A 24,855-nucleotide genomic window follows, 5' to 3' on the forward strand; every position below is an offset into this window, starting at 1 on the left:
GAGCGCACCAATGGGCTGGCCGGGACCCGGAAGGAAAAGAGGAAGGACGGCTTTCCCGTGCTCAGTGTTGTTGTCGCTGCGTCGGGGAAGGGCCCGTGGGACGTGCAGGCGGCGAGGGCTCCGGTAGCGGTAGATACGTATTTGGCTGCAGGAAGGGGGCGAGGCCTGCGCTGCCCCTTCAGCTCTGCTGGGAGCCCGGAGGAGGGGCGCTTCTTCGTTTCTGTGGTAGAGCTCCTGGTGACCTCGCCGGCATTACCTACTTTGCCCCACCGTGGAAATGCAGTGAGGGGGAGAAGCTTCACTTGCTGGATTTTTGCCTGTGATGCTGCTGTTCAAGGCACGGAAGAAGGGACAGAAAAGGAGGGAGGCAAGCCTGTCTCTCCCGAAAAGGGTTGTGTGGAGAACAATCCGCTGGTGAAATCAGCTCGGCTTATTCGTTTCTCTCCCCCAAACTGCAGGGAGGTGAGTTCAAGAGCAATACCAATAGCGTCTGGTAGTTTTGCAAACCACCTTTGTCAGTTGATCATATCTTTAGAAGTATTCTTTAAAAGGTGGTTCTATTTGGCCACAGTTTAAGCTTGTATGTTGAACATTGTATCAATGGCTCCTAGTCATGATGGCTGTATATTGCCTCCAGTATCAATATGTCAATACCAGTTGCTGGGGAATATGAACGGGAGGGTGCTATTGTGCTCATGTCCTTCTGTGGCAGAGATGGGAAATGTGTAGGTCTCCAGATGTTGTCAGACTGCAACGCCCAGCATCCCTCACCACTGGCTATGCTGGCTGGGGCTGATGGCAGTTGCAGTTCAACAGTGTCTGGAAAGCTACAGGTTCCCCATCCCTGTGCAATGGGCAGTGGTGGCTGGTGCCCCTGGGGCTGGTGGGGCAGAGGGTGGATCACCAGAGGTGGAAAACTACAGCAGCCAGCAAGCTGTAAAAGGAAAACTGAGGCAATGGGCTTCTAGATCATGCCTACAAAATGTTTTGAAGGCATGATTCAGAAGCCCATGTGCCCCAGACCTTGCTGGCTGCTGTGGCTCTTGGTTTCTGTGTTACTCTGAGGACAGACATAACAATAACGACAACAGCATGTCTGAGGTGCATGGGTTCCTAGATCATGCCTACAAAGCAGAGCAATCATACACACACACACACACACACACACACGGCAGGGGGACACCCAAAATCAGAATTGGCCCAAGCCAACAGAACACAGATCTTAAAGAGGAAAGGGGGGAATTCACAATTGGCCTCAAGCAGCCACAAACTGCAAGCAGCTTTTTAAAAAAAGGAAAATAGTAATTAATAAACAACCACTGCCTACTCAGCAACAAGCAGATGTTTTTAAAAATGAAAAATTTCTAGCCAGAGCAATTACATATTTTTTAAAATTAAAAAAGAAAAACCACTGCCAACCAAAGTAGAATGAACAGATTTAAAAAAACATTGTTAGCTAAAGCAACCACAAGCAGAATAAACCACAAGCAGATGTTTTAAAATGAAAGAAGAAAACCATTGCGTCAAAGCAAAACAAGATGTTTTAAAATAGAAAAATCATTGCTAGCCAAAGCAACCACAAGCAAGTTTAAAAAAAAAAACAAGAAGATCTTTTTAAAAGTAAAAAAAAGAAAAACCATTGCCAGCTAAAGCAAAATGAACAGTTTAACAAAACTGTTCCAAGCAATCATAGAGATTAAGAAATAGCAATAAGAAAAGAAAGAAAAATCTTATGGACTCTGCCCTTGTTTCTTGGAAGCCTCCAAGTTTGGGCTGAAGCCGGCAGGGAAGCAGGAGTTTTGGGGCAATCCTTGCCCATCCTCTTCTGAGCTTTGCTTTTTTTTGCTAGATAGGCTTTCCAGCCTATCTAGTAAGGGAACTTCAGAGGGGGGGAGGGGGAGGATAACTCACAACCTGGCCTCTCTGGTCTCCTCCCCTCCCCACACACTGGAACACCCCCTTTCCTCCTCCAAGGTTGCTAGCATGGTTCTCTCTGTGCCAGCTGCAAGGGGGAGGGGTCTAGGGTCAGATCTCCCAAGTCCCCATTCCAAGGTTGGCGTGCTATCTTCACCCTCAGAGTGGGGAATACAAGCCATCCTATGGTCCCAGGGACCATAGGGTTGCTCTCTAAGATAGATTTAAAAAATGGATGTTCACCAAAAAATGAGAAAGTAACTGTACCTACTTTTAGATCTGTTCTGGATTGCTTTAATATGCTGGGGTGCCCATACAGTAAACACAGAAATTTTTAAATCTATCACTCATTTTCTTCTTCTGGGTGTGTGTGTGTGTGTCTGTTTCACACACAAACTTTCTCTCTCTCTCTCTCTCTCTCTTTGGTGGTGGTGAAAAGTACAAAGGTAAAATTCATCTGCTTCTCTACTCCATGAAGCATTCTCAGTCACTGCTCCGAGAAAAGGCCACTGACATGTCCTGCACCACTGCACATGCCCAGAATGATATCTTTCTAATGTAAATAGCTCTGGGCGCTTACTTTAAGGTCCATCTTCTCTGTCCTGACCTGGTGCCTTTGGGGACTAATTTATGTCCATATATAGTATCGAAGCACGCTGCCTGCCTTGCTGCCTCTCACCTTTCTTGACTGTGCACTTGTGCTGCCTGGCTGAAGGTGAAGGAGTACTGAGAGAGAGAGAGAGAGAGAGAGAGAGATCGGAAGACCTGTACACTCTGCGACCACAGAGCTAAAGATAAAAATAGGTACATTTTGGGCATGTGGCTGCAGCTTTCCTGGGCTGGAAGTTTAACAGGGTGACAGGACTCCCAAAAGATATCAGAAGAACTGATTTGGGAAGGAGTTGTGGCAGCCGACCTATGAAAGTAAAGCTGTTTTATTTTCTTTTTGTTTGACTGGTAGGCTGTGCGTTTGACTTGGATGGCGGGCGGGGGACTCCAGCAGGGTTCTGTCCTTCCTGCCCCAAATGGTTGTCTGGCTATGGGCTTCCCAGAGGCATCTGGTTGGCCACTGTGGGAACAGAGCACTGCTTTACATAAGCCAGGAATGTAGAACCTCAGACCTGGGGGGAATACGGTCCTCCGGAATTCCCTGGAAGCCCACACCCTTTCCCCCAAGTGGCTCCACCTCTGTTCCCCCAAGTGGCTCCACCTCTGTTCCCCCAAACACAGAGTCCGGAATCAGATGATCGGGAGGGGGGACGTTTCTCCCCTTGTGCATGCTTCATGTGTGCCCGTTGTTTGCATAATTACCCACGCTGCAGTGCAGGTTGGTGTGTCATCCAAACCCAGCACATGGTGCAGCATGAGTAGCTTCGTACCCACCCGCAACCCACATAAGGTTGCAGCCTCCACTGTGCCGGGTGCCATGTTTGGACGACATACTAACCTGTGCTGCAGCATGGGTAATTATGTGAAAGATGGGCATGCGGAGGATGGGGGTGAAGCCATGATGGCTTCTTTTGTCCCTGCGATCGTCCAAATACCACCAGATTGTTTGGTGGTTTCCTGGCTTTTGTGCAGTTTCCCTGCCTATCATAAAAGGCTGAAATGCCTCTTCTAAAGCTTAGTTACTGGCAGGAAGAGCTTGAAGCTACAACATGCTGGGTATTTTGGCTCTGCCCCTTTGCCTTCAGCCCCAACCACCACTGGAATGCCGCCCCTGAGATCTTCTCCAAAACGGAATACACCTCTCGAGCTGAGAATGGTTCTACACCCCTGACATAGGCTTTTGCTCTGATCCATCAGTACTGGTTCTGCAAGCACTCGTACTGTTAAAATAGGAGTGACAGAAAACTTAAATTTTTACAATAATTGGAGGAATCACAGCTGTCATTTGAAAAGATTTATGTTCAGTACTAATATTCAGACATTGTTGTTCAGTCGTTCAGTCGTGTCCGACTCTTCGTGACCCCATGGACCATAGCACGCCAGGCCTTCCTGTCCTGCGCTCTCTCCCGGAGCGTGCTCAAGTTCATATTCATTGCATCCGTGATGCTATCTAGCCATCTCATCCTCTGCCGTCCCCTTCTCCTTTTGCCTTCAGTCTTTCCTAGCATCAGGGTCTTTTCCAGGGAGTTTTCTCTTCGCATTAGGTGGCCAAAATATTGGAGCTTCAGCTTCATTATCTGTCCTTCCAATGAGCACTCAGGGTTGATTTCCTTTAGGATGGACTGATTTGACCTCCTTGCAGTCCAGGGCACTCGTAAGAGTCTTCTCCAGCACCACAGTTTGAAAGCATCAATTCTTCGGCGCTCAGCCTTCCTTATAGTCCAGCTCTCACAGCCATACATTACTACTGGGAAAACCATAGCTTTGATTAGACGGACCTTTGTCAGCAAGGTGATGTCTCTGCTTCTTAGTATGCTGTCTAGGTTGGCCATAGCTTTCCTCCCAAGGAGCAAGCGTCTTTTAATTTCATGGCTACAGTCACCGTCTGCGGTGATCTTGGAGCCCAAGAAAGTAAAATCTGTCACTGCTTCCATTTCTTCCCCTTCTATATGCCAGGAAGTGATGGGGCCAGATGCCATGATCTTAGTTTTTTTAATGTTGAGTTTCAAACCAGCTTTTGCATTCTCGTCTTTCACCCTCAACAAGAGGCTCTTGAGATCCTCTTCGCTTTCTGCCATTAGGGTGGTATCGTCTGCATATCGGAGGTTGTTGATAATTCTCCCAGCAATCTTAATTCCGACCTCTGATTCATCCAACCCGGCATTTCTCATGATGTACTCTGCATATAAGTTAAATAAGCAGGGTGACAATATGCAGCCTTGTCGTACTCCTTTCCCAATTTGGAACCAATCGGTTGTTCCATGTCTGGTTCTTACTGTTGCTTCTTGACCCTTGTACAGGTTTCTCAGGAGACAGGTAAGGTGGTCTGGTACTCCCATCACTTTAAGAATTTGCCACAGTTTGTTGTGATCCACACAATTAAAGGCTTTAGCGTAGTCAATGAAGCAGAAATAGACGTTTTTCTGGAATTCTCTTGCTTTCTCCATGATGCAGCGAATGTTGGCGATTTGATCTCTAGTTCCTCTGCCTCTTCTAAACCCAGCTTGTACTTCCGGTAGTTCTCGGTTCGCATACTGCTGAAGCCTAGCTTGTAGGATTTTGAGCATCACCTTGCTGGCATGTGAAATGAGCGCAATTGTGCGGTAGTTTGAACACTCTTTGGCGTTGCCCTTCTTTGGAATTGGAATGTAAACTGACCTTTTCCAGTCTTGTGGCCACTGTTGAATGTTCCAGATTTGTTGGCATATTGAATGCAGCACTTTAACAGCATCATCTTTTAGGATTTTAAATAGCTTGGCTGGAATACTGTCATCTCCGCTAGCTTTGTTGTTACTAATGCTTCCTAAGGCCCACTTGACTTCACTCTCGAGGATGTCCGTCTCAAGTTCAGTGACCGCACTATCATGGCTATCAGGGACATTCAGATCTTTCCCGTATAGTTCTTCTGTGTATTCTTGCCACCTCTTCTTAATCTCATCTGCTTCTGGTAGGTCCCTGCCTTCTTTGTCCTTTATCATGCCCGTCTTTGCACAAAACATTCCCTTGAGATCTCCAATTTTCTTGAAGAGATCTCTAGTCTTTCCCATTCTGTTGTTTTCCTCGATTTCTTTGCATTGTTCATTTAAGAAGGCCTTCTTGTCTCTCCTTGCTATTCTCTGGAACTCTGCATTCAGTTGGGTATATCTTCCCCTTTCTCCCTTGCTTTTCGCTTCCCTTCTTTCGTGAGCTACTTGTAAAGCCTCATCAGACAGCCACTTGGCTTTCTTGCATTTCTTTTTCTTTGGGACGGATTTCGTTGCTGCCTCCTGAACAATGTTACGGACCTCCGTCCATAGTTCCTCAGGCACTCTGTCTATCAGGTCTAATCCCTGAAATCTATTCCTCACCTCCACTGTATATTCATCAGGGATATGATTGAGGTCATACCTGAATGGTTTAGTGGTTTTCCCGACGTTCTTCAATTTAAGCCGAAATTTTGCAAGAAGCAGCTCATGATCTGAGCCACAGTCAGCTCCAGGTCTTGTTTTTACTGACTGTATGGAGCTTCTCCATCTTTGGCTGCAAAGGACATAATCAATCTGATTTCGATACTGACCATCTGGTGATGTCCATGTGTAGAGTCGCCTCTTGTGCTGTTGGAAAAGAGCGTTTGCTATGATCAGCATGTTCTCTTGGCAAAACTCTATTAGCTTTTGTCCTGCTTCATTTTGTACACCAAGGCCATGCCTGCCTGTTATCCCGGTGATTTCTTGACTTCCTACTTTAGCATTCCAATCCCCTATGATGAAGAGGACATCTTTTTTTGGTGTTAGTTCTAGAAGGTGTTGTAGGTCTTCATAGAACCGATCAACCTCAGCTTCTTCGGCCTCAGTGGTTGGGACATAGACTTGAATTACTGTGATGTTGAATGGTTTGCCTTGGATTCGTACTGAGATCATTCTATCATTTTTAAGATTGTACCCCAGTACTGCTTTTCCCACCCTTTTGTTGACTATGAGTGCTACTCCATTTCTTCTAAGGGATTCTTGCCCACAATAGTAGATATGATAGTCACCTGAATTAAATTCGCCCATGCCTGTCCATTTTAGTTCACTGATTCCCAAGATGTCGATGTTCAATCTTGCCATCTCATGTTTGACCACCTCCAGCTTACCTTGATTCATTGATCTGACATTCCAGGTTCCTAAACAATATTGTTCTTTACAGCATCGGATTTTCTTTTCACCACCAGACACATCCACAGCTGAGTGTCCTTTCGGGTTTGGCCCAGCCGCTTCACTCTTTCTGGCGCTACTTGGAAATACCCTCTGCTCTTCCCCAGTAGCATACTGGACACCTTCCGACCTGAGGGGCTCATCTTCCGGAGTCATCTCGTTTAGCCTTGTGATACATTCTATGGGGTTTTCTTGGCAAGAATACTGGAGTGGGTTGCCATTTCCTTCTCCAGTGGACCACATTTTGTCAGAACTCTCTGCCATGACCTGTCCGTCTTGGGTGGCCCTTCACGGCATAGCTTATGGCTTCATTGAGTTACGCAAGCCCCTTCGCCACAACAAGGCAGTGATCCATGAAGGGGATTCAGACATTAGGATGCCTTAAATGTTATATACTTTGTTTTTCAGTTTTATACTTGAAATTCTATGGAAGCTACATTTTTGAGACATATTTACACCAGTTACTTGGCTCTACACATTAATTTGGAGATGTGAACCTCCATGTTCATCCCATTACATATCTAAAAGGAGTTCATATACATGTATGTGTTTAGGATTGCAGCCTTAATGGTGCAGCAAGCAAGACCTTCTTTTCTCTTACAGCATCCTCTCTGATCCTATGTTGATAAAAAAATGTTCAGGAAAGTAAAAAAGCGGCATAGCAGCAGCAGTTCACAAAGCAGTGAAATCAGTACTAAAAGCAAGGTAAGATGACTTTGGTATGCTTTTGATTTTTTATTTTTTTTTAGCAAATTTAGAGAGCAATCCTATGGTCCCTGGGTGAGCATCCCAGGGACAATAGGTCAGCTCAGAAAATTTCTCTGAGGTCAGAGACAGTGTTCTGATTTAGGAAATGGGAGTTGGAAATCTGACCCCAAACCCCTCACCCTCACAGCCAGCGTGGAGAGAACCATGGCAGCTACGTCTCTGTGGTCAGAAAAGCAACCTTGGAGGAGGAGGAAAGGGGGCGTTCCAGTGGGAAGGGAGGAGACCCAAGAGGCCAGGATATGAGTTATCCTGAGCCTTGTTCAGCCTCCTTCCCTCCCCCTCTGATGCGCCCTCATCTAGCCCTGAGAAGTCCATCTAGCAAAAATCAGGACTGACGGAGGACGTGGAGGTGAAGATCACTTCTGCCGCTTCTCCTGCCCTGCTGGCTTCAACCTGACAGGGCATAGGAAACTCGAAAGTCTCCAAGTTCGGGGCTTCTGAGTGGCGAGGGCACAATTGATAGGATTGTTCCCTTAAAATATTTTCAAATCAGTTTTGGGATGTCTGTAATTAAATTCAGAGTATTGTTCACTTTTGTTATCTCATGTGTGATGTTATGAAAGTCTGGCGTCAACTTGATAGCATTCAGAAGTACTTCCTGTAGTTAAGTGGAGTTAGGGCTGAACATACTTTCAGATGGTTCGATGCCAGTAGGATATGTTCAGGTGCCTGAACAGCCAGATAGTTGACATTTCTTCAGTCAGGCTTAGAGTTCAAAATGAAAATCTTGATTCTGCTAAAGTAAACTGGCTAAATCTAAAAGTTATATTTAACTCTTACTGTCATGACTAAGTAAGATAAACTCTTACATTTAAATGCTCTCAGCATAGGTGGATCCACCGAAAATGGTGAGTGAAATACTGCTTAGTTGCTGGAGTGGGGGACAGGGAGGGATGCAATAACAACATTGCTGTTGTTATTATGTTGTTGTTAGCAATAACAACACTTTAACACTTTTAAAGTGTTGTTATTGCTAAAGAATGTTATATTGTGATGTTGTATACAGTTGCTGTGTTCAGACATAACAATAAACCATGGTTTATTGTTACAGGAATGATCCTAAGTGAGCCTTGGCCTCATGCACTTCCTCCCTCACCTCTCCTTCTACGGCATTTCTTTCGCTTTCGATTTACCACAGTTTATGGCTATCTCTGAACCAGGATAAACTGTTTTAACTATGGTTTACTGAAACAAACCAACTTCAGGCCTTCAATAACTTCATAACATTTTCAAATTTTTCCTTAACCTAGTCGGTGGACTCCAGTCTTGGAGGGCTTTCAAGATCTAGTACTGTTGCTAGTCTGGATACGGACTCTACAAAAAGTTCAGGTATGAAACTGATGATGGCCCAAAGGCATTAAATGTTAACTCTAGGATTATGTAGATGAGTGTTTAAAAGTAATTACATTTGTATCCAGCGAGCAGGCACAGAAATCTACCTTAATTATTCAAAGAAAAAATTAAGTGCAGAAAATAATCCAAAATCTGCAACCTTTATAAACTTACATATTATTACATTGGGTTAAACCCACTGTTGCACTAGTGGACATCTGCTAGCGCAAAGTTCCTTTGTCTTTCTCTACTCCCCTCTGCACTGCCCAAAAATCTGCTCTGGAGGGTTTCCCAGCCCTCTGGAGCAGATTTTAAGGGCACATGGGGAAAGAGGGGGAATCACCCTCCTCCCAGTTCATATATCATTATGTGATAAACATCTATGAATTATACATAATTATTTGCATGATTTGTCATATTTTGCATAGGGATTATGGTGGGAGAGCAATATGCTTTTGAAAGTGTACACTTTCCTGAAAACTTAGTTTGAATACATGTATAACTCTATGGGTTTTTAATATTTCAGTAAGAAAATGTATTATTTTGCTTTTGCCCTTGATTTTGATCGGGGGTGGGGGAGTTCATGATTTTATCTGTTTGATTTTATGTTTTCTTCTCTGTGTGTGATGTAAGACAATGTGAAATAATGGGTGTGTCGATGAATTTTAGATAACGGGGCTCACCATATAGCACAGAAGCTGGATCTCTGGCACATCTTTATGTGTTGTTATCCCTTTATTATACCCCACTATCTAGCCTACACTTCTTCATCCATCCAGTGAGATGCTAAACTTATTGCTACAACTCAACATGGTCATATTGTAATAAATGCACTAAATAATTTATGTTGGTATTGGATTTGGTTTTGGAACAATGATGACGAGTCAGGTGTGAACTTGGAGCCATATGCAGTGTCCAGTAGCATATGTATACATATTTGGTAGAGCAGTTGGCTCTACCAGCAGTTGGTAGAGCAGTTGGCAACTATTATAGGATCTCATAGCTGTATAGTGAAAGCCAGGGCCTGCAGGAGAAGCCACCACCACCACGGGGGAAGAGGTGCGCCTGCTGCTGCTGGGGCTGCTGCTGCTGCCGCCGCTTCCGCCGCCGCCGCCACCACCGCCACCACCACCAGGCCTTCCCTGTGGACTCCAGCCTGGCATTATTTTTAAGGGGATTTTAACTGTTTTTTTGGGGGGGGTGCATGTGTGTTTTTCTGGGGGATTTTGTTGTGTTTTTAGGGGTGGGTAGCCTGCCTGATAGGCGGGAGCGAGGGGGCATGTGTCCACCTGATGGAGGCAGTGGGGGAGAGTGTTGGGGGCCAGAAGATACCGAGGCTGAGCGGCAGGCACTGGCGGAGCGCTAGGGGCAGGCCATGCCAGGTATGGGGAACGAGGGAGAGATGTGTAGTATCTGTCCCCTGCTCCGGGCCTGTCCAGAGCCAAAGGATGGCTGGGGGAGGCGTGACCCCATCTTCTGGCCTTCGTTCGCTGCTCTGCAATGCCAGGTCTGTTATCCAGAAAACCTCCCTCATCCATGACATGATCCTGGATGAGGGTGCAGACCTGGCATGTATTACGGAGACCTGGCTGGCCGAGGCTGCTGCTCCAACCCTTGTAGCCATGTGTCCAGCCGGATTTTCATGTGCACAGCAGCCGAGGGCTGGGGATCGGGGAGGGGGAGTGGCTGTTATCTACCGAGAGTCCTTGGTCTTCACCAGACCCCCTCTCTGGGAGACCAAGGTTGCTGAGTGCATGTACTGGAGGGTGGGCCCGAAGGGCAGTCTGGGGATTCTGCTCGTGTACCGTCCACCCCGCTGCATGACTGACTCCCTGGCCGAGGTGCTGGAGGTGGTCTCTGATGTGCGTGTACAGTCCCCTAACTTATTGGTGTTGGGGGACTTCAACGTACATTCGGAGGCCATCCTCACAGGAGCACCTCGGGACTTCATGGAGACCATGGCCTCCTGGGAGCTGCACCATATTCTAACTGGGCCCACCCATGTAGCCGGTCATGCACTAGACCTTGTGTTTGTTTCTGGAGAAGTGGGGAGTGATCTGGAAGTCGGGGGTATATCCACCACCCCCTTGTCATGGTCAGATCACTATCTGGTGACGTTGGACTTCTCGGTTCCACAACCCCTCCGCAGGGGTGGAGGACCCATTAAAATGGTCTGACCCAGGCGTCTTATGGATCCAAATGGATTCCTGAATGCGCTTGGGGATTCTCTGGGGCATGCCAATGGCCACTTGGTCGAGACCCTGGTGGGTGGTTGGAATGCTGCAATCACTGGGGCATTAGATCAGGTGGCTCCGAAACGCCCTCTCCCCTTGAACAGGGCTCAGACTGCACCATGGTTCAGTCCGCGGTTACGAGCTCTGAAACAGGTGGTGAGACGGCTAGAGTGCTGGTGGCGGAAGTCTCGCTCCAAAGATGATCATACACGGGCTAGAGCTGTATCTTCAGCCTATCACGTGGCGGTGAAGGCACCAAAAAAGGAATATTATGCTGCCTCCTTCGCATCTGCAGAGTGCTGTCCCAGGAGGCTGTTGCAAGTGGTCCGGAGCCTGGTCGGTCCTGTGGCTCCGGAACCACTGGAGCATTCTAAGGCCTCCTGTGAGGCCTTGGCAAGGCACTTTGCAGATAAAATTGATCAGATTAGGTGTGTTACTCTGCACGCTGTGGATACAGTTAGTGAGCAAGAGGCGGCCTGTGGCAAACCAGTTTTCTGGGATCGGTTCCAGCTTCCTCCTCCTGATGAAGTGGACAAGGTGCTTTCATCTGTAAGGCCGACCACCTGCTTACTTGATCCTTGCCCATCTTGGCTCATTATGGGCTGCAGAGAGAGACTGGGTGAGGGGATCAGGGCGGTATTGAACGCCATTCCTTGAGGAGGGAGTGATGCCATCAGCCCTCAAGGAGGCAGTGATAAGACCGCTCTTAAAGAAGCCCTCCTTGGATCCTCAAGTTCTGAACAACTTTCGCCCAGTCTCAAATCTGCCATTTTTGGGCAAGGTGATTGAGCGGGTGGTGGCGGTGCAGTTGAAGGCACACTTGGAAGAAACTGATTATCTATACCCATTTCAGTCGGGCTTCAGGCCTGGGCATGGGACAGAAACAGCCTTGGTCGCCTTGGTAGATGATATGAGGAGGGCTCTGGATAGGGGTGAATGCTCCTTCCTTGTTCTCCTTGACCTCTCAGCGGCTTTTGATACCGTTGACCACGGTATCCTCCTGGACCGCCTGGAGGGGTTGGGCATTGGAGACACTGTATTGCGGTGGTTCCAGTCCTTCCTCTCCGGCAGGTACCAGAGGGTAGCACTCGGAGAGGAAGTTTCGGACCCGTGGCCACTTACTTGTGGGGTGCCACAGGATTCCATCCTCTCCCCGATGCTATTTAACATCTATGTGAAGCCGCTGGGGGCTATCATCAGGAGGTTTGGGGTGCAGTGTTATCAATATGTGGATGACACGCAGCTCTACCTCTCATTCAAATCTTTACCAAGGTTGGCCGTAGAATCCCTGTCCAAATGTCTGGAGAAGGTGAGTGGCTGGATGGGGAGGAATAAGCTGAAGCTGAACCCTGAGAAGACTGTGGTACTTTTGGTGGGAGACAAGAGGAGGCTGGGGGATGTTGACCTGGTGTTGAATGGGGTACGGCTACCCTTGAAAGACCAGGTCCGCAGCCTGGGGGTCATTTTGGACTCCCAGCTGTCCATGGAGGCTCAGGTGTCAGCTGTGAGCCAGACAGCGCTGTATCAACTCCATCTGATACGGCGGCTGCGCCCCTTCCTTCCCGACCATCTGCTCCCATCGGTAGTACATGCCCTTGTCTCCTCTCGTTTAGACTACTGTAATGCGCTCTACGTGGGGTTACCCTTGAAGACGGTTCGGAAACTGCAGCTGGTGCAGAACGCGGCGGCTCGCCTGATTAAAGCGAGCGAGTTCACATCACTCCAGTGCTGAAGGAGTTGCACTGGTTACCAGTTGTTTTCTGGGCCAAATTCAAGGTGTTGGTTTTGACCTTTAAAACCCTATATGGTTCCGGCCCAGCCTATCTTAAGGAGCGCCTCCAGCAGCACCAGACAGGCCGCTTAACAAGATCAGCCTCGGATGGCCTTCTGTCTGTCCCATCAGCCAGGACAGCTAGACTGGTGGGGATGAGGGAGAGGGCCTTTTCTGTGGTGGCCCCCACTCTGTGGAACTCCCTCCCTAGGGAACTCCGTCATGCCCCCTCTTTAATGAGCTTCCGTCGTGCATTAAAAACGTGGTTGTTCAGGCAGGCATTTGGGGTGGGTTAGGGTATTTTAGGAAATGTTTTTGTAGAATTTTATTGTTTTAAACTGTTTTATTGTATGTTGTACATCGCCCAGAGTGGCTGGGTGACCAGCCAGATGGGCGATTAATAAATTTAATAATAAATAAATAAAAAGCCAGCACTTTTTGCTACTAACAAAAGTTAGATAATGCACAGTAGCTATCTTGCACAGTCCGCACTTTTCTTGCTGATAAGAATGCTCTTTTCTTTGCTGTGAGAAACTTTACCTGCCAAGAAATTAATTCCGCCCCTTTCTCCTCCTTGGTAAAGGGAAGGAGGTATGTGTCCTATGACAGTCTGCAACTCAGTGAGACAAGCCCTATAAAATCCTGGGCAGATTGTCCTGTTACCTGTTCTTGTCTGAGAGGGAGAAGGTGCACCACCTGCTCAGGTAACCAGCCCCAGGACAACACCTGTTACTTCAAGGGAATCATAGTAGCTATAGCTTTGAGCTGAGGGGCATATGTAAGCTTTTCTTTTATTATCTGTATCCATTTCCATCAATAAACTGTATCATTCTTTCACAAAAGTAGACTTGAGTCATATTGATACCTTCGAATCTGGTTGGTGGGGGTCCAGAGTAGATCAGGCCCTAGGTTTAAGACAATCCTACAAAAAATCCACTGGCTGTCCACCCCACCTAAAGCTGGAAGCAAACCAATTCCCTGTGCGTCATCCCTGGCCCAAGATCCCTAAAACAGCATCAGCTCAGTCGAACTATTAAAGGTGTTTGGCCTGTTCCTCAGCCTTTATATTAACACAAGCTGATGTTGACCTAGGACTCTTCTGTCCTGTGGATCCTTCCGACATCAGCACAGAAGTTCTGAGATCATTAGGGCACAATCCGATACATATTTTTAAATAAATTTTTATTGTGACAAAACAGTGGCTGGCTGGGGCATGCTGGAAGTTGTAGGACTTTTTTTCTGTCTAAACATGCATAGGATTGCCCCTGTAGGAACTTAAGTTTGTATGCATCACAGTAATAGACAAGGTTTCACCACACTTCATTTGTATTCTACTAAATCTGAGCTTAAATATGTGAGACAGGTGACGAGGCTGCATTAGTTTTAGTGGCTAAATGTCCAAGCTCTTTGCCATCCAGTACAACAATAGAGCTAAGAGTAATTATTTAACTGTGTGTTTCTTTATAGGTCAGAGCAATAGCAATTCAGATACTTGTGCGGAATTCAGAGTGAAATATGTTGGTGCCATTGAAAAACTGAAGCTTGATGAAAGCAAGACTTTGGAAGGGCCACTGGACTTGATTAACTACATAGACGTGGCACAGGTAAAGATTCTCTTCCAATACATTATTTCTAAATGAAATGGTCAAATTAATCAGTTTGCCAAGAGATAAAACTTTTGGCTTTACAATAAGGACATAAAGAGCTGCCACTTCTTAATTGTGTTATCTACAGTCCAGATTTAGTAAGGCAGATGTATAAAAGGTTGCACAGGGGAAATATGATAGTTTTAACATTTTAGTATTAGTCTTATATTTTATTCTTGGGTTGGTTAACAGACACTTCTGCAAAAGTTGGAAATTAGTATAATAGAATTTTATCATTAACTGAACTTTGTTAGCTCCAAATTAGTAGTCATTTTCTTTGCTCTATGTTTAATTTGTCCATGTTTGCTTTTGTAATATCCTGGATATTTTCTCTGTTATATTGTGATGATGTAGACTTGTAAACAATAAAACTGAACTGAAATGCAATGGGAACATTTCACCGTGTTTTTATGAGCAACATGTGGCCCTTGGAACTGATCTTTGGCCAAACAGTTTTATCTTTAAGAAGTGGCTTCCAGTTCTGCCACTATCTGCCTGTACCGGAAGCAGGGGTGGGAGGCTGGTTGTGCAGACAACGGGGTTTGCTATTGTATTGTGATGCATGAAGTATCTGCTGCAGCATCCAAATAGGTCCAACTGACCTCAGATTGTACAGCAAGTATGCAGATAAGACTGCTTTTCCTAGATAGCAGCTGTGCAGATTTCCTGTAAGAATGTATATATAGGATATAATAGTGTGGTTGTTAATCAAAATACATCTCAAATCCTAATATGTAGCTGGTGCAAAATGCTCCAAAAAGGTTTGGACTTCAGGAGCAATCCTATGGGGATAGGCATCTGCCTCCAAACTTAGAGGCAACCACTATCCAATGCCGGGTGGGCGGAGTGCGGAGGGGGATCTTTCCCTCTACGCTCCAGCCGCCCCGCATTCTCAGCTTGATGTCCGATTTTGGCTATCTAGCTGTGGGACTTCGGAGCAGGGGTGGGGGGAGCCGGACAATACATAGGAAGTGTCCTACTGGCACTTCTGCACTCCCCATGCCTGGGAACGCCCCCTTTTGCCCCGCTGCATGCTGCTCTTCCAAGCACGGAGCCTGGGGACGATCTATGCACCTACAAGGCAGTCGGAGGGGGAGGGGAGGCAGTTTTCTGGGAACCGACCTTGGAGCATGGGCTCTGAGATCAGTTCCCCCAAACCAAACAATCCTACGGCCATCTAGCAGCCATAGGATTGCATCCTTATTTTTTTAGTTGCCCAAAAGCATTTCTTTCTGATACCTTTCAGAAGCTATTGCATGTGCAGTACCACGGATTCTGGAGTGTAAGCAAAAGTAGCAAAGGTCTAATAAAGTTTGCTTCATGAACTGTTTTACTTAAAGCCTAGCTAGCCATGTTTCTGCCAGATACTGTTTTCATCTCGCAGAACAGTCAAATTGTAAACCTAGTTCAGCATTCTAACATTCTGTGTCAGTTCTTTGCAACGGGAAATCGCAAAAATGGTAAAATTAACAGAATATGTACAAATAAAAGAGGAAGAAGGTGGAAGTAATTTTTTTCAATATTTGGAATTTTTTGAGTTTGTCAGAATTACAATTTGTGTATTAGTAATTATAAGACAAATTAAAGAATGGTGAGGTTTAAATATTAGATATATAGTTAAAATAGGATTGAATTTATGTACTGATAATTAGCATTTAGTATTCTTTTTAAAAGCACATAGAAACTCTAGTCACATTACGAATTGTATATATTAGAATATTTATGAATCCTGTAAAATGGTACTGTACTCACAATATTTACCAAGATGTATTTGTAATTTTATAATATATAATTCATTTTTTTAAAAAAAAATTGTAAGGGATTTGTTTTATCAGTTATCTTCACATGTGCATAATACCATTTTTTCTTTCCAAAGCAAGATGGAAAGCTACCCTTTGTTCCAGGAGAGGAAGAATTTATTATGGGAGTTTCCAAGTATGGTATTAAAGTCACAACCTTGGACCAGTATGTAAGTGACTGATGTTTTTAAAATATGCTATTTGTAGGATCTGTATGAATTCCAGGAGTTGTCTATGATTCCATCCTCAGCGTATTTAAAATATGGGCCAGGCAGATAACTTCCAGACGCTGATATGGTGAGACACATGTATAGTTATATGCTTGTGTAAACATAGGGAAGATACCATTGGAGATCAATTCCAGATTTCATTTCATAACTGAGCCTGTGATGAACGGTATGCAGGTGGGACCTGCAACAAAATGTTGCAGTGTGGCATGCTTCTGTTCATTGTGCCAACCAGCCATGCCTTCTTGCAGGATATTCCATTGCATGCCTCCTACTCTTTGATTTGCCATTCATTTTTTCCTAACAATCATTTATCATTTTGTGACTATTAAGTATGCTTAGTCCTCCTTTGGTTCTTTTGGTCTTTTTTTTTTTAACCATTAGTTTTCATCCCCAAAAAAGACTTCTTTGAACTTCTGCAAAGATTGGGCTATCCTGACGATGTTGGTACTGCCCACCATCATCAGGAAGGAGCCGTAGCTCAGTGATAGAAGCCATGCTTTGCATGCAGAAGGTCCCAGGTTCAATCTCTGGCATCTCCAGGTAGGGCTAGAAAAACTCCTGCCTCAAACCCTGGAGAGCCACTGCTAGTCAGTGTTGCCAAGACCCCTTCCGCATCCTGGCACTGGTCCTACCTACCACCAGCATCTGGTCTACGTGGGGCTTCCCTAAGGGAAATCCACTCCCTGGGAACAGAGTACTTCTCCACCCCTTATCCTAAACAAACAAAAATCCTACAGGGAATTGCTCTCTAGTTGTCCTTAGGACAAGGAGTTGAGTCTGCAGCATAAAAATATATGTATGCTGTACTTGGAATCCCCTGTGCAACATTGGCATTTTCTTTGGCATTGCTGTTTCAGAACTCAGGATCAGTGGATGCCTCAGTACACGGGGCAAAGCCTGCTCCAGAATGTCCCATTATTGTTCATAATAATCTGTGGGGTGCCCATGCCCCCAAAACAATAGAGGGTTCTCATTCTTTCCTGCCAGTCTACTGTACTGTGAAACTGCGCAGGCTCAGCGTGCTTTTTAAGGTTAACTCCTTTGACTACAGCAGTATTCCAGGCATCTTGAGAAATGTAAAGCTTCATCACTAGCTTCTTGATAAGGGCGATAAGCCTGCTCCGTAACCTAGGAATAGCTCTTCTGCTGTGTGCTGCTTTGGCAAATAAGGCACGGCGCAAAATAATTCCTTTAAAAAAAACTTGTGACAAGATTCTGGAAGTACTGTATTGATGAAGACCCAGTAGAGAGAACAAGTATCTGTTTTTATGACGTTCTAAAGTCACATTTGGGACTTTCAGGATGTCTTGCATAGACACGCACTCTACCTAATTGTTCGGATGGTCTGCTATGATGATGGCCTAGGGGCAGGGAAGAGTTTACTGGCTTTGAAGACAACAGATGCAAACTACGAAGAATACAGCCTTTGGATATACCAGTGTAATAGTTTGGTAAGGTTCATGCTTAATCCTTTAAAATACACCTTTCAGACACCCTAGGTTGACTAGAAGCTATTTAATATCTACTATGCCATTATATTTGTGCATTATGGCCTGTACTGGACCAAAACATAACAAAATGGATTTCTTCATTGGGCCCTATTTAAGGAAATGCTATTCCATGGGTGGCCAAGCTATAATATGAGCAGCAATCATTTGTGGCACATCTGGACTGAGCAGGATTGTCCATAAGCTCACCTATGACAAAGTCAGGCCTGTTTGTTGGTCTCCCGCTCCCGTATTTCACTCTCTGCTCTGCTAGATTAGAGGCAAAATCAAGACATGGGGAATCACACACATACACTACACTGGTACTACCTCCTATTTAAGACATTTGTGGTAAACTTGCCAAAGCGGCCTGCTACCACTATATGTACAAGTGTTAAGAGTGACACCTGGTTTTAAGCATGTAAATTGCATGTGCATTTCTTAGTTTATTGATTTAATTTATATACTGCTCTTTATAACAAATCACAGTGCAGTTTACAAATAAAAAGTAACAATAATAATGCGTTGAAACTCATAATTTGTTCCTGCCACAACCCCTGGTCTCTTGTAGTAGAAGCTGTGCTAGTAACAAACAGCAGGAGCATGTGTGAAAGTAGGTTGTGGCAGTCATGTAAGTTGAAAATAATTGTATATGCTTTTTTTTAGCACAATGATTTCCTTCTTATCAACTTGTCTGAGTTGATCCCTCAGATCCATAAGCAGTAACTAAAGCTATAGCTTCATCAAATAAAGCGAGGTGGCAAAGTAAGCTAGTAGTCACATGCAGGATGGCTATCACTAGCCCACTTAACTGCTAGTGGGTATCTGACCCACTAAGAGGAAGGGAGTCAAATGAAGCATAACAGTGAGTGCTGGCCTTAATCATAGCTTTGTAGCTGTAGTGTATTAAAATTTTAAATGTACCAGCCTAGCTTTCCAGTGTGATGGGAGTGTGTGTCCTCATGTGCTAGCAAATGATGCGTTAGTACCTTTTGGAGAAAATAATTAGCTTTAAGTGTTCTGTAGTCTCCTGTACTAACAGTTGTGATTGCTTGGGAAACAAGAAAAAAGCATTCCATTCAAATGCTGTCCCGCTACAAACAAAATAGCAATTTGATATTCTACACAGTCTATACTATTCTAAAAGTTGTCTGTACACACTTTTAATTCTAAAGTTCCAAGTCACATTCCTAGGCTGACCCTGCTGTTCCACATAAGATGCTTCAGATAATAAGCACTCTTCAATGTGAAAATTGATCACAGCAGAACATATACATCATAAGGAAAATACTGAAAATCTTGACAACGGTCCTAGAAGGTTGAATGCTCTTGCATGTTGGTGAAAACAAGTAAGAGAAGCTGTTATATTCTAAAATGCAGGAACAAGCACAAGCTATTTGTAAGGTGTTGTCAACAGCCTTTGACTCAGTTTTAACATCTGAGAAGTCCTGAATTTCTACAGCTGCCCTTCATACCAAGAGGAAGTACTACTTGCTATGACTTCAAGCAATTGGAGATGAAACATTTTGGTGCAAATGTGAACTTCAAGTTTTTAAATAACTGCTTGAAGATACTGTTTAAAGGAACAAAGTATTTTTGTAAATACAGTTTGTGTGTTTCAAGCTATGTGACCAAGAGCCCAACCAACACTTTTAATATTAAAGTCATACTTATGACTTTACAGTCATGTATAAGTTTCAGCTTGCACTTAACCTTTTGCCATTTTTGTAAATAAAGTTAATTGAAGATGTGTCTTGCTAATTACTGGCTGTACATTTTAACTAGCTTGTATTATTCTACCCAGTGTGGCGCCTGCAAGACCATGCTGAGGCGCCTGTCAAGCAATTTCCCCATGCAAGTGAATGGAGTGAGTCCTCCTTGCCAAGAAATAGCTGGAGGGGTGGGGCAAAGTGCAACCCCCACTAAGGACCCTTGGGACAACAGGCTCCTTGGTGAGGAGTGAGCTTTACCCCTCTTCCAGCCAATTTTCACCAGGGGAGCTTTTTCATTCCCTGTATGAAGTAATTCCTCATAGCCTTGTATAGGGAGTTAAGACCTGCTTTTCATTATTGGACTTAAAGTATGTATTCATACATCTATACAGGTACTCATTTTGTTCTAAAGCTACTCATTTTAGTTCAAAGATTTTTCACATTCAATTAAAAAAAAAGTCAAGATGAGGCTTAAAAGTAGTTTATTTTTCCAGTCAAGTGACTGGCTTAACAAAAGTAAAATTAATCATGCTCCAATTATAAATCACTGCATCCAGACACTAAAAATAAGAATTGATTTAGGTTATATAATGTATACAGTTGCTCTGCAACTAAACAATCAAAACCATCGCGTTCAAAATTGTACATCTCAAGTAGCATTCTGAGCTGTATTTTAAGTGTCTTATGCTCCTTTGTAAAATAGTTAACACAGTAATCTTATGTGCTTACTAGTACAATGCTGAATACCATCTCCTTTTGTCAGCCATGAAAGATTACATGGCCTGGAAATGGCAGCATCTGACTTTGAACTAAAATATCCAAAATATCTGACCTTTAATTATGAGTTAGAGCAGGGGTGGGCAACTTGTGGTGCTCTGGATATTTTGGCCTACAACTCTCTTCATCCCTCCGCACCAGCTATGCCCACTAGGGCTGATAGGAGCTGCAGGTCACAACCCCACCCCAAATTAGAGGGTCAAATAATGCCGTAGAAACATATATGAACTCTTAAAATAGAAGCCTTTGTTACAAGCCTAGTGCCATCATACTGCAGTGTGAGAAAACACTCTTATTCAAAATCTTCCAGTGACCATAATTAGGGCTTTTGCAGCACACTGGAAGACTTCCAAAATAAGATGGGGCTCCAAACATCCACTTCAGGTGCACCCAAGCACTCAGGTGTACTCAGTAAAATTTGATACTACCCCCTACCCCCTCTCCAACTGACAGACCTTCATACCATTTTAAAGTCCCCTTTGTTTCCAAAGATGTTTGGCATAAGGGCTATTTTCAAGTCCAAGCCTCTCCCGAGTGTGCATTGGAACTTGGCCATTATGAAATTTAAGTGCCAATTAAACTTCCAAAGGCTGCTTTGCACATCATCATATTTGAAAGATTCTGTGTTAAAAATACTGTACATAAGTGAACTGTGCAAAATAATGTGCCAATTTATTTTCTAGTTTACCAGGCATAGAAACATAAAAAATAGTGTCAAAGCCAAACTGAATCCATCAGCATCTGAATAAATGTAGTGGCAAACTATTCTTCTAATATACATATATATTTAGTGGGAACTTTGAATATGCAGACTTAGCTTTAAAACTTGCAACAAAACTGTCTTGAAACATTCCAGTTTGCCCTCCCCCCCAATATACATTGCAACAGCTTGTATTAAAGTGAGTTTCTAATATAAGCCAATTGATATGCACCCACACATATGACAAGTTGCCTTGAATGTACCACTTTAGCAAGGCAGTAGGAAAAGGTGAGAGACAGCATTTCCCCCCAATATAAATATACCAATTGGCCCTTTTCCCCTTTTATTTCAACCTATGCTAGCCAATATATACATAATTTCTGTGTCAGAAATTCAAAGTTCTCTTGATAAATCTAGAGATACGATAGTCACAAAACTTGTGATCAAAGCCAATGTGACCTGGACATTGATATTCTAATCCTATGCTACCAGTGCATGTTTTTGGTAGCATATGCAAAATAAAAACTGTTACAGTATCACAATATACAAACATTAAAAGGACATTGCTATGTTTTGTAATATTCTGTTATCCATTTGGAATTATGAAATCTATTCACAATTATTAACAGTGTCAGCTACCATATTTTAGAACATATTTAAGTACACAGTGTGAGTCTGCAAGCAAATATTGATTTGATTGCAGGACAGTGTATACCTTAAAACAGGGAGATTTCCGATCAATACCGTACTACATTGTCCTATCACAACAGTCTGTGTATGAACATACCACTATGTGCATTAAAAAAAAAACTAGACATCATAATTTGTGTTTTCAAAGTACTGCAAGTAAAATTTCATGAACTGTAATTCACGTCTAAGTTTATTTACCAATAGCATGTAATGGGTTTTTGTTACCTCAAAGATAACTAATGAATGAAATAAAATATGTTAAATGTATATTTAGTATAAAAAACTATGCTCTTGTATCTGCAGAATATGAAGTTAACAGATTCAGGAGCTAGAGTAAATACATCAAATTATTAAATTATTTCTTTAGTGGAATTGGTTGCCTTTCTAGACAAACCTTCTCATAAATAAATATGCAGTTATTCATTTCTTGTGGAACTGCTGCTGAGATATTGCATTTTGTCAGCATTCAAAACAGCTTGAAAAATAATATTCCTTGCTAGGGTTTATGCCCAGGATACAGCAGCGTTATCCTCTTGACTGAAGCCAGCTAGAAAAGAAATGGCATAAGCTGGATATATGACAGGCTCTTTCTACCTAGATAGGCTGGTTGCAGTTACAAAACTAAACCCTTAGATGAGTTCCTTCATGACAATTCCTGGTAAGAAAGTTACCAAATCCACCATTCCAGGTGGCTCAAGGACTTTATACTGACCAGTTTGAGTCTGAGGAAACACCTTCCTGCTACAGCAGGGATGTACAACATGTAATCAGTCCCTGTATGGCCCCCAAAACCAGCAGGACCCCACCCACTTTTCCCCACGACCTAGCTGATAAGCTGGACCACTGGAGGAAAAACACTGTTTCCTGGATTCCAAGATCACGGTTTCCCTGCTGCTGGTAGCAGCACAAAAACAGCAGTCACAGCAGCTATAGCTGTGGCGTGGGAGAGGCTTTCGCCTCCACACCCAGCGATCCCTAGACTAGATAAGGTGTGCCTAGACTATTCTAAGGCATCAGTTACATTTTTCTGACAGGCTTCAGTAGGAGGACTGTCTTGCAAGAGTCCCGTCCTATGTGGATATTTGTGCCCTGTCTGAAAAGATCATTTCTCTCCTATATGATGACTACCTGGCTGCAGTCTGTGAGGTTTTGTGTATACATACATTAGGTTGTTCACATGCACCTGGGTTATTATTGGGACATTAGATAAGGTTTTATTTCTATCACTTTCAGCCCTTTCCACTCATGCATTAAAAATTCTAATGAATACTGTGGATAAATAGCAATCAGATCTATGACTGTAGAAGCATCTCTTCCTTTTTTATGAAAAATGGCAGGAGGTGCTATTTTCCTTAGGGACATTTATTAGGGCTCTCCTAGGACATCTGTGAGCATTCACAAAGGAATCAATTGCTTCCCCCCAGAAGTCAGCAAAGCTCATCTTCTTAACTAATGGATGTGGACATGGGTGATAAGGAATCTGATAGTTAAGACTGTACATCCTCACATTTTGTACTGTACTAAGTAAAAGCAGCTGAAAGTGCCACTCCTAACATTGGGTTTTCAATGCAGCTACACTGTCCTGAGACAGGTTTCAAGACACTTAGTGCAAACAAAGGTTAGATATGCATTACAGGCACTGAAACTGGCACTGAAATGTAATACATTAGTGCAGTCAAGCCAGTAATCTCTAAGCTCAGCTGGTCTGCCCACTTTTAAAACACTTGAGCCCTGTGGTCAGAAATGACCTTGCTTGCTGAAGCGAGAAACCATGGTGCCCAGGATACTGAGAAAGCGTAAAAAGGGATTTGATGTCAACACACTTGAAACTGGGTCCACATTTTTCATGGATTTGGGATCTTACTTTTGGGGGGGCTTTCCAATTCACCAAGAAAATATTTGAGTCGATCTGTTGTTATAAAGCAAACCTCCCATGGCAAAACTGAAAAGAACTGCAGTAATAGTCAACTATGGTGTATGATGCATGAAGTATCCTGGTTACACATCCAATTACAGGCAGGGAGCCCCAATGAAATCTAGAAATAAAACATCTCTCCACCTGCAAGGAGCAGTTTAGTCAACAATAAAGTGCACAAATGATACAGGGAAAGCTCCTTTCCGGTTAGGATCTCCATCAATATGCCCAATCTGGAAAAGAGACAACATTACTAATTAGAAAAGGTTGAAGCTTGTCTGCATTCAAGGAGTGGCCACAGAAACTTGTTCTCTAGTGTACAAGTTGTAGCCACATACAATTACTCAGAAAAGATTTTCCTCAAAATAGTTTTACAACTGACACATTTCCCAAAACTTTTCTCTCCCACATCTGAAAACTAACAATTGCCACCCCTCCTTTGGAAATAAGATTAATTTGTCTTCAAAGTTTTACATATAGAATCCAAAGTCTGCTTATTTCCAATCAAATGATCCATCTTAAATAGCATAGGGAACAAGACAATAATAAGGGGTAGACATATTTTTTGTGTTCTGTTGCTCTGTTCTTAGAGACAATTTGTTTAGTTGAACATTACTCAATTATCTTTTATGGTAAGTAGAAGAAAAATTATACTTAAAGCACCCTGACTGCAGATTAAAGCTAAAGACCCAACGTGTTATTTTGGCATAGCTTCAGGCATGACCACAGAGAATGTTTGACCTTTTTTTTCTCTTTGAACAGCTGACTCGCATGCCTTAAAAACTGCTTCGGAGTTCTCTTAGTTTCAAAAACAGTTTGCCTTACGATATTGTCGGAAGGGTATTGCTGTTTGAGAAAAGCCATCCCAAGCTTCCTGTGATAGCAGAGCTAATTGTGCAACTCTTTGGATCCTGGCCTAACACAGATTCATTCACTTACTGCCTCTCCCTTGCACACGCACCTCCTCTTTGCTGCTATCTGTTTCCTGAGCAACGGGAAGGGGGGCAAGATGGCAGAGAGGTGTAAACCTCCCCACAAACTTTTCCTGTTCCTGATGCTCCAGAAAAAGCCGGGCAGTAACAAAGAAGGACCCACT

The 24,855-nt window shown here is 43.8% G+C and overlaps 2 protein-coding genes across 6 annotated transcripts in view; one reads left to right on the forward strand and one right to left on the reverse strand.

Annotated features, from left to right (window-relative positions):
- Positions 1-38: 38 nt before the first annotated feature.
- On the forward strand, positions 39-24,641 carry ITGB1BP1 (integrin subunit beta 1 binding protein 1). 4 transcript variants are annotated; one of them, XM_084826680.1, is made up of 8 exons: positions 370-462; positions 2,559-2,718; positions 7,302-7,403; positions 8,717-8,795; positions 14,271-14,407; positions 16,326-16,418; positions 17,780-17,929; positions 19,346-22,214. In XM_084826680.1, exons 3-8 carry the CDS (start codon positions 7,332-7,334, stop codon positions 19,415-19,417), a joined length of 603 nt encoding a protein of 200 aa, XP_084682806.1. In that variant the 5' UTR covers positions 370-462; positions 2,559-2,718; positions 7,302-7,331; the 3' UTR covers positions 19,418-22,214. The 4 variants fall into 4 exon arrangements, with proteins under 4 accessions (XP_084682808.1, XP_084682804.1, XP_084682807.1 ...); XM_084826682.1 differs by lacking the exons at positions 2,559-2,718; positions 19,346-22,214 and adding an exon at positions 24,522-24,641 and having other exon boundaries at positions 39-462; XM_084826678.1 differs by lacking the exon at positions 2,559-2,718 and having other exon boundaries at positions 39-462; positions 19,346-22,277.
- The window catches only part of ASAP2 (ArfGAP with SH3 domain, ankyrin repeat and PH domain 2), a 118,777-nt gene continuing 114,065 nt past the window's right edge, over positions 20,144-24,855 (reverse strand). For both annotated transcript variants that reach the window (XM_084826676.1, XM_084826674.1), the window contains one exon: positions 20,144-23,992. In XM_084826676.1, coding sequence (XP_084682802.1) covers positions 23,918-23,992 — 75 coding nt within the window. In that variant the 3' untranslated portion in view covers positions 20,144-23,917. The remainder of the gene's footprint in view (positions 23,993-24,855) is intronic.

This window comes from Heloderma suspectum, chromosome 1, assembly GCF_057233095.1.
Source record: "Heloderma suspectum isolate Gila_16-S chromosome 1, 16-S_ref, whole genome shotgun sequence".
NCBI lineage: Eukaryota > Metazoa > Chordata > Lepidosauria > Squamata > Helodermatidae > Heloderma > Heloderma suspectum.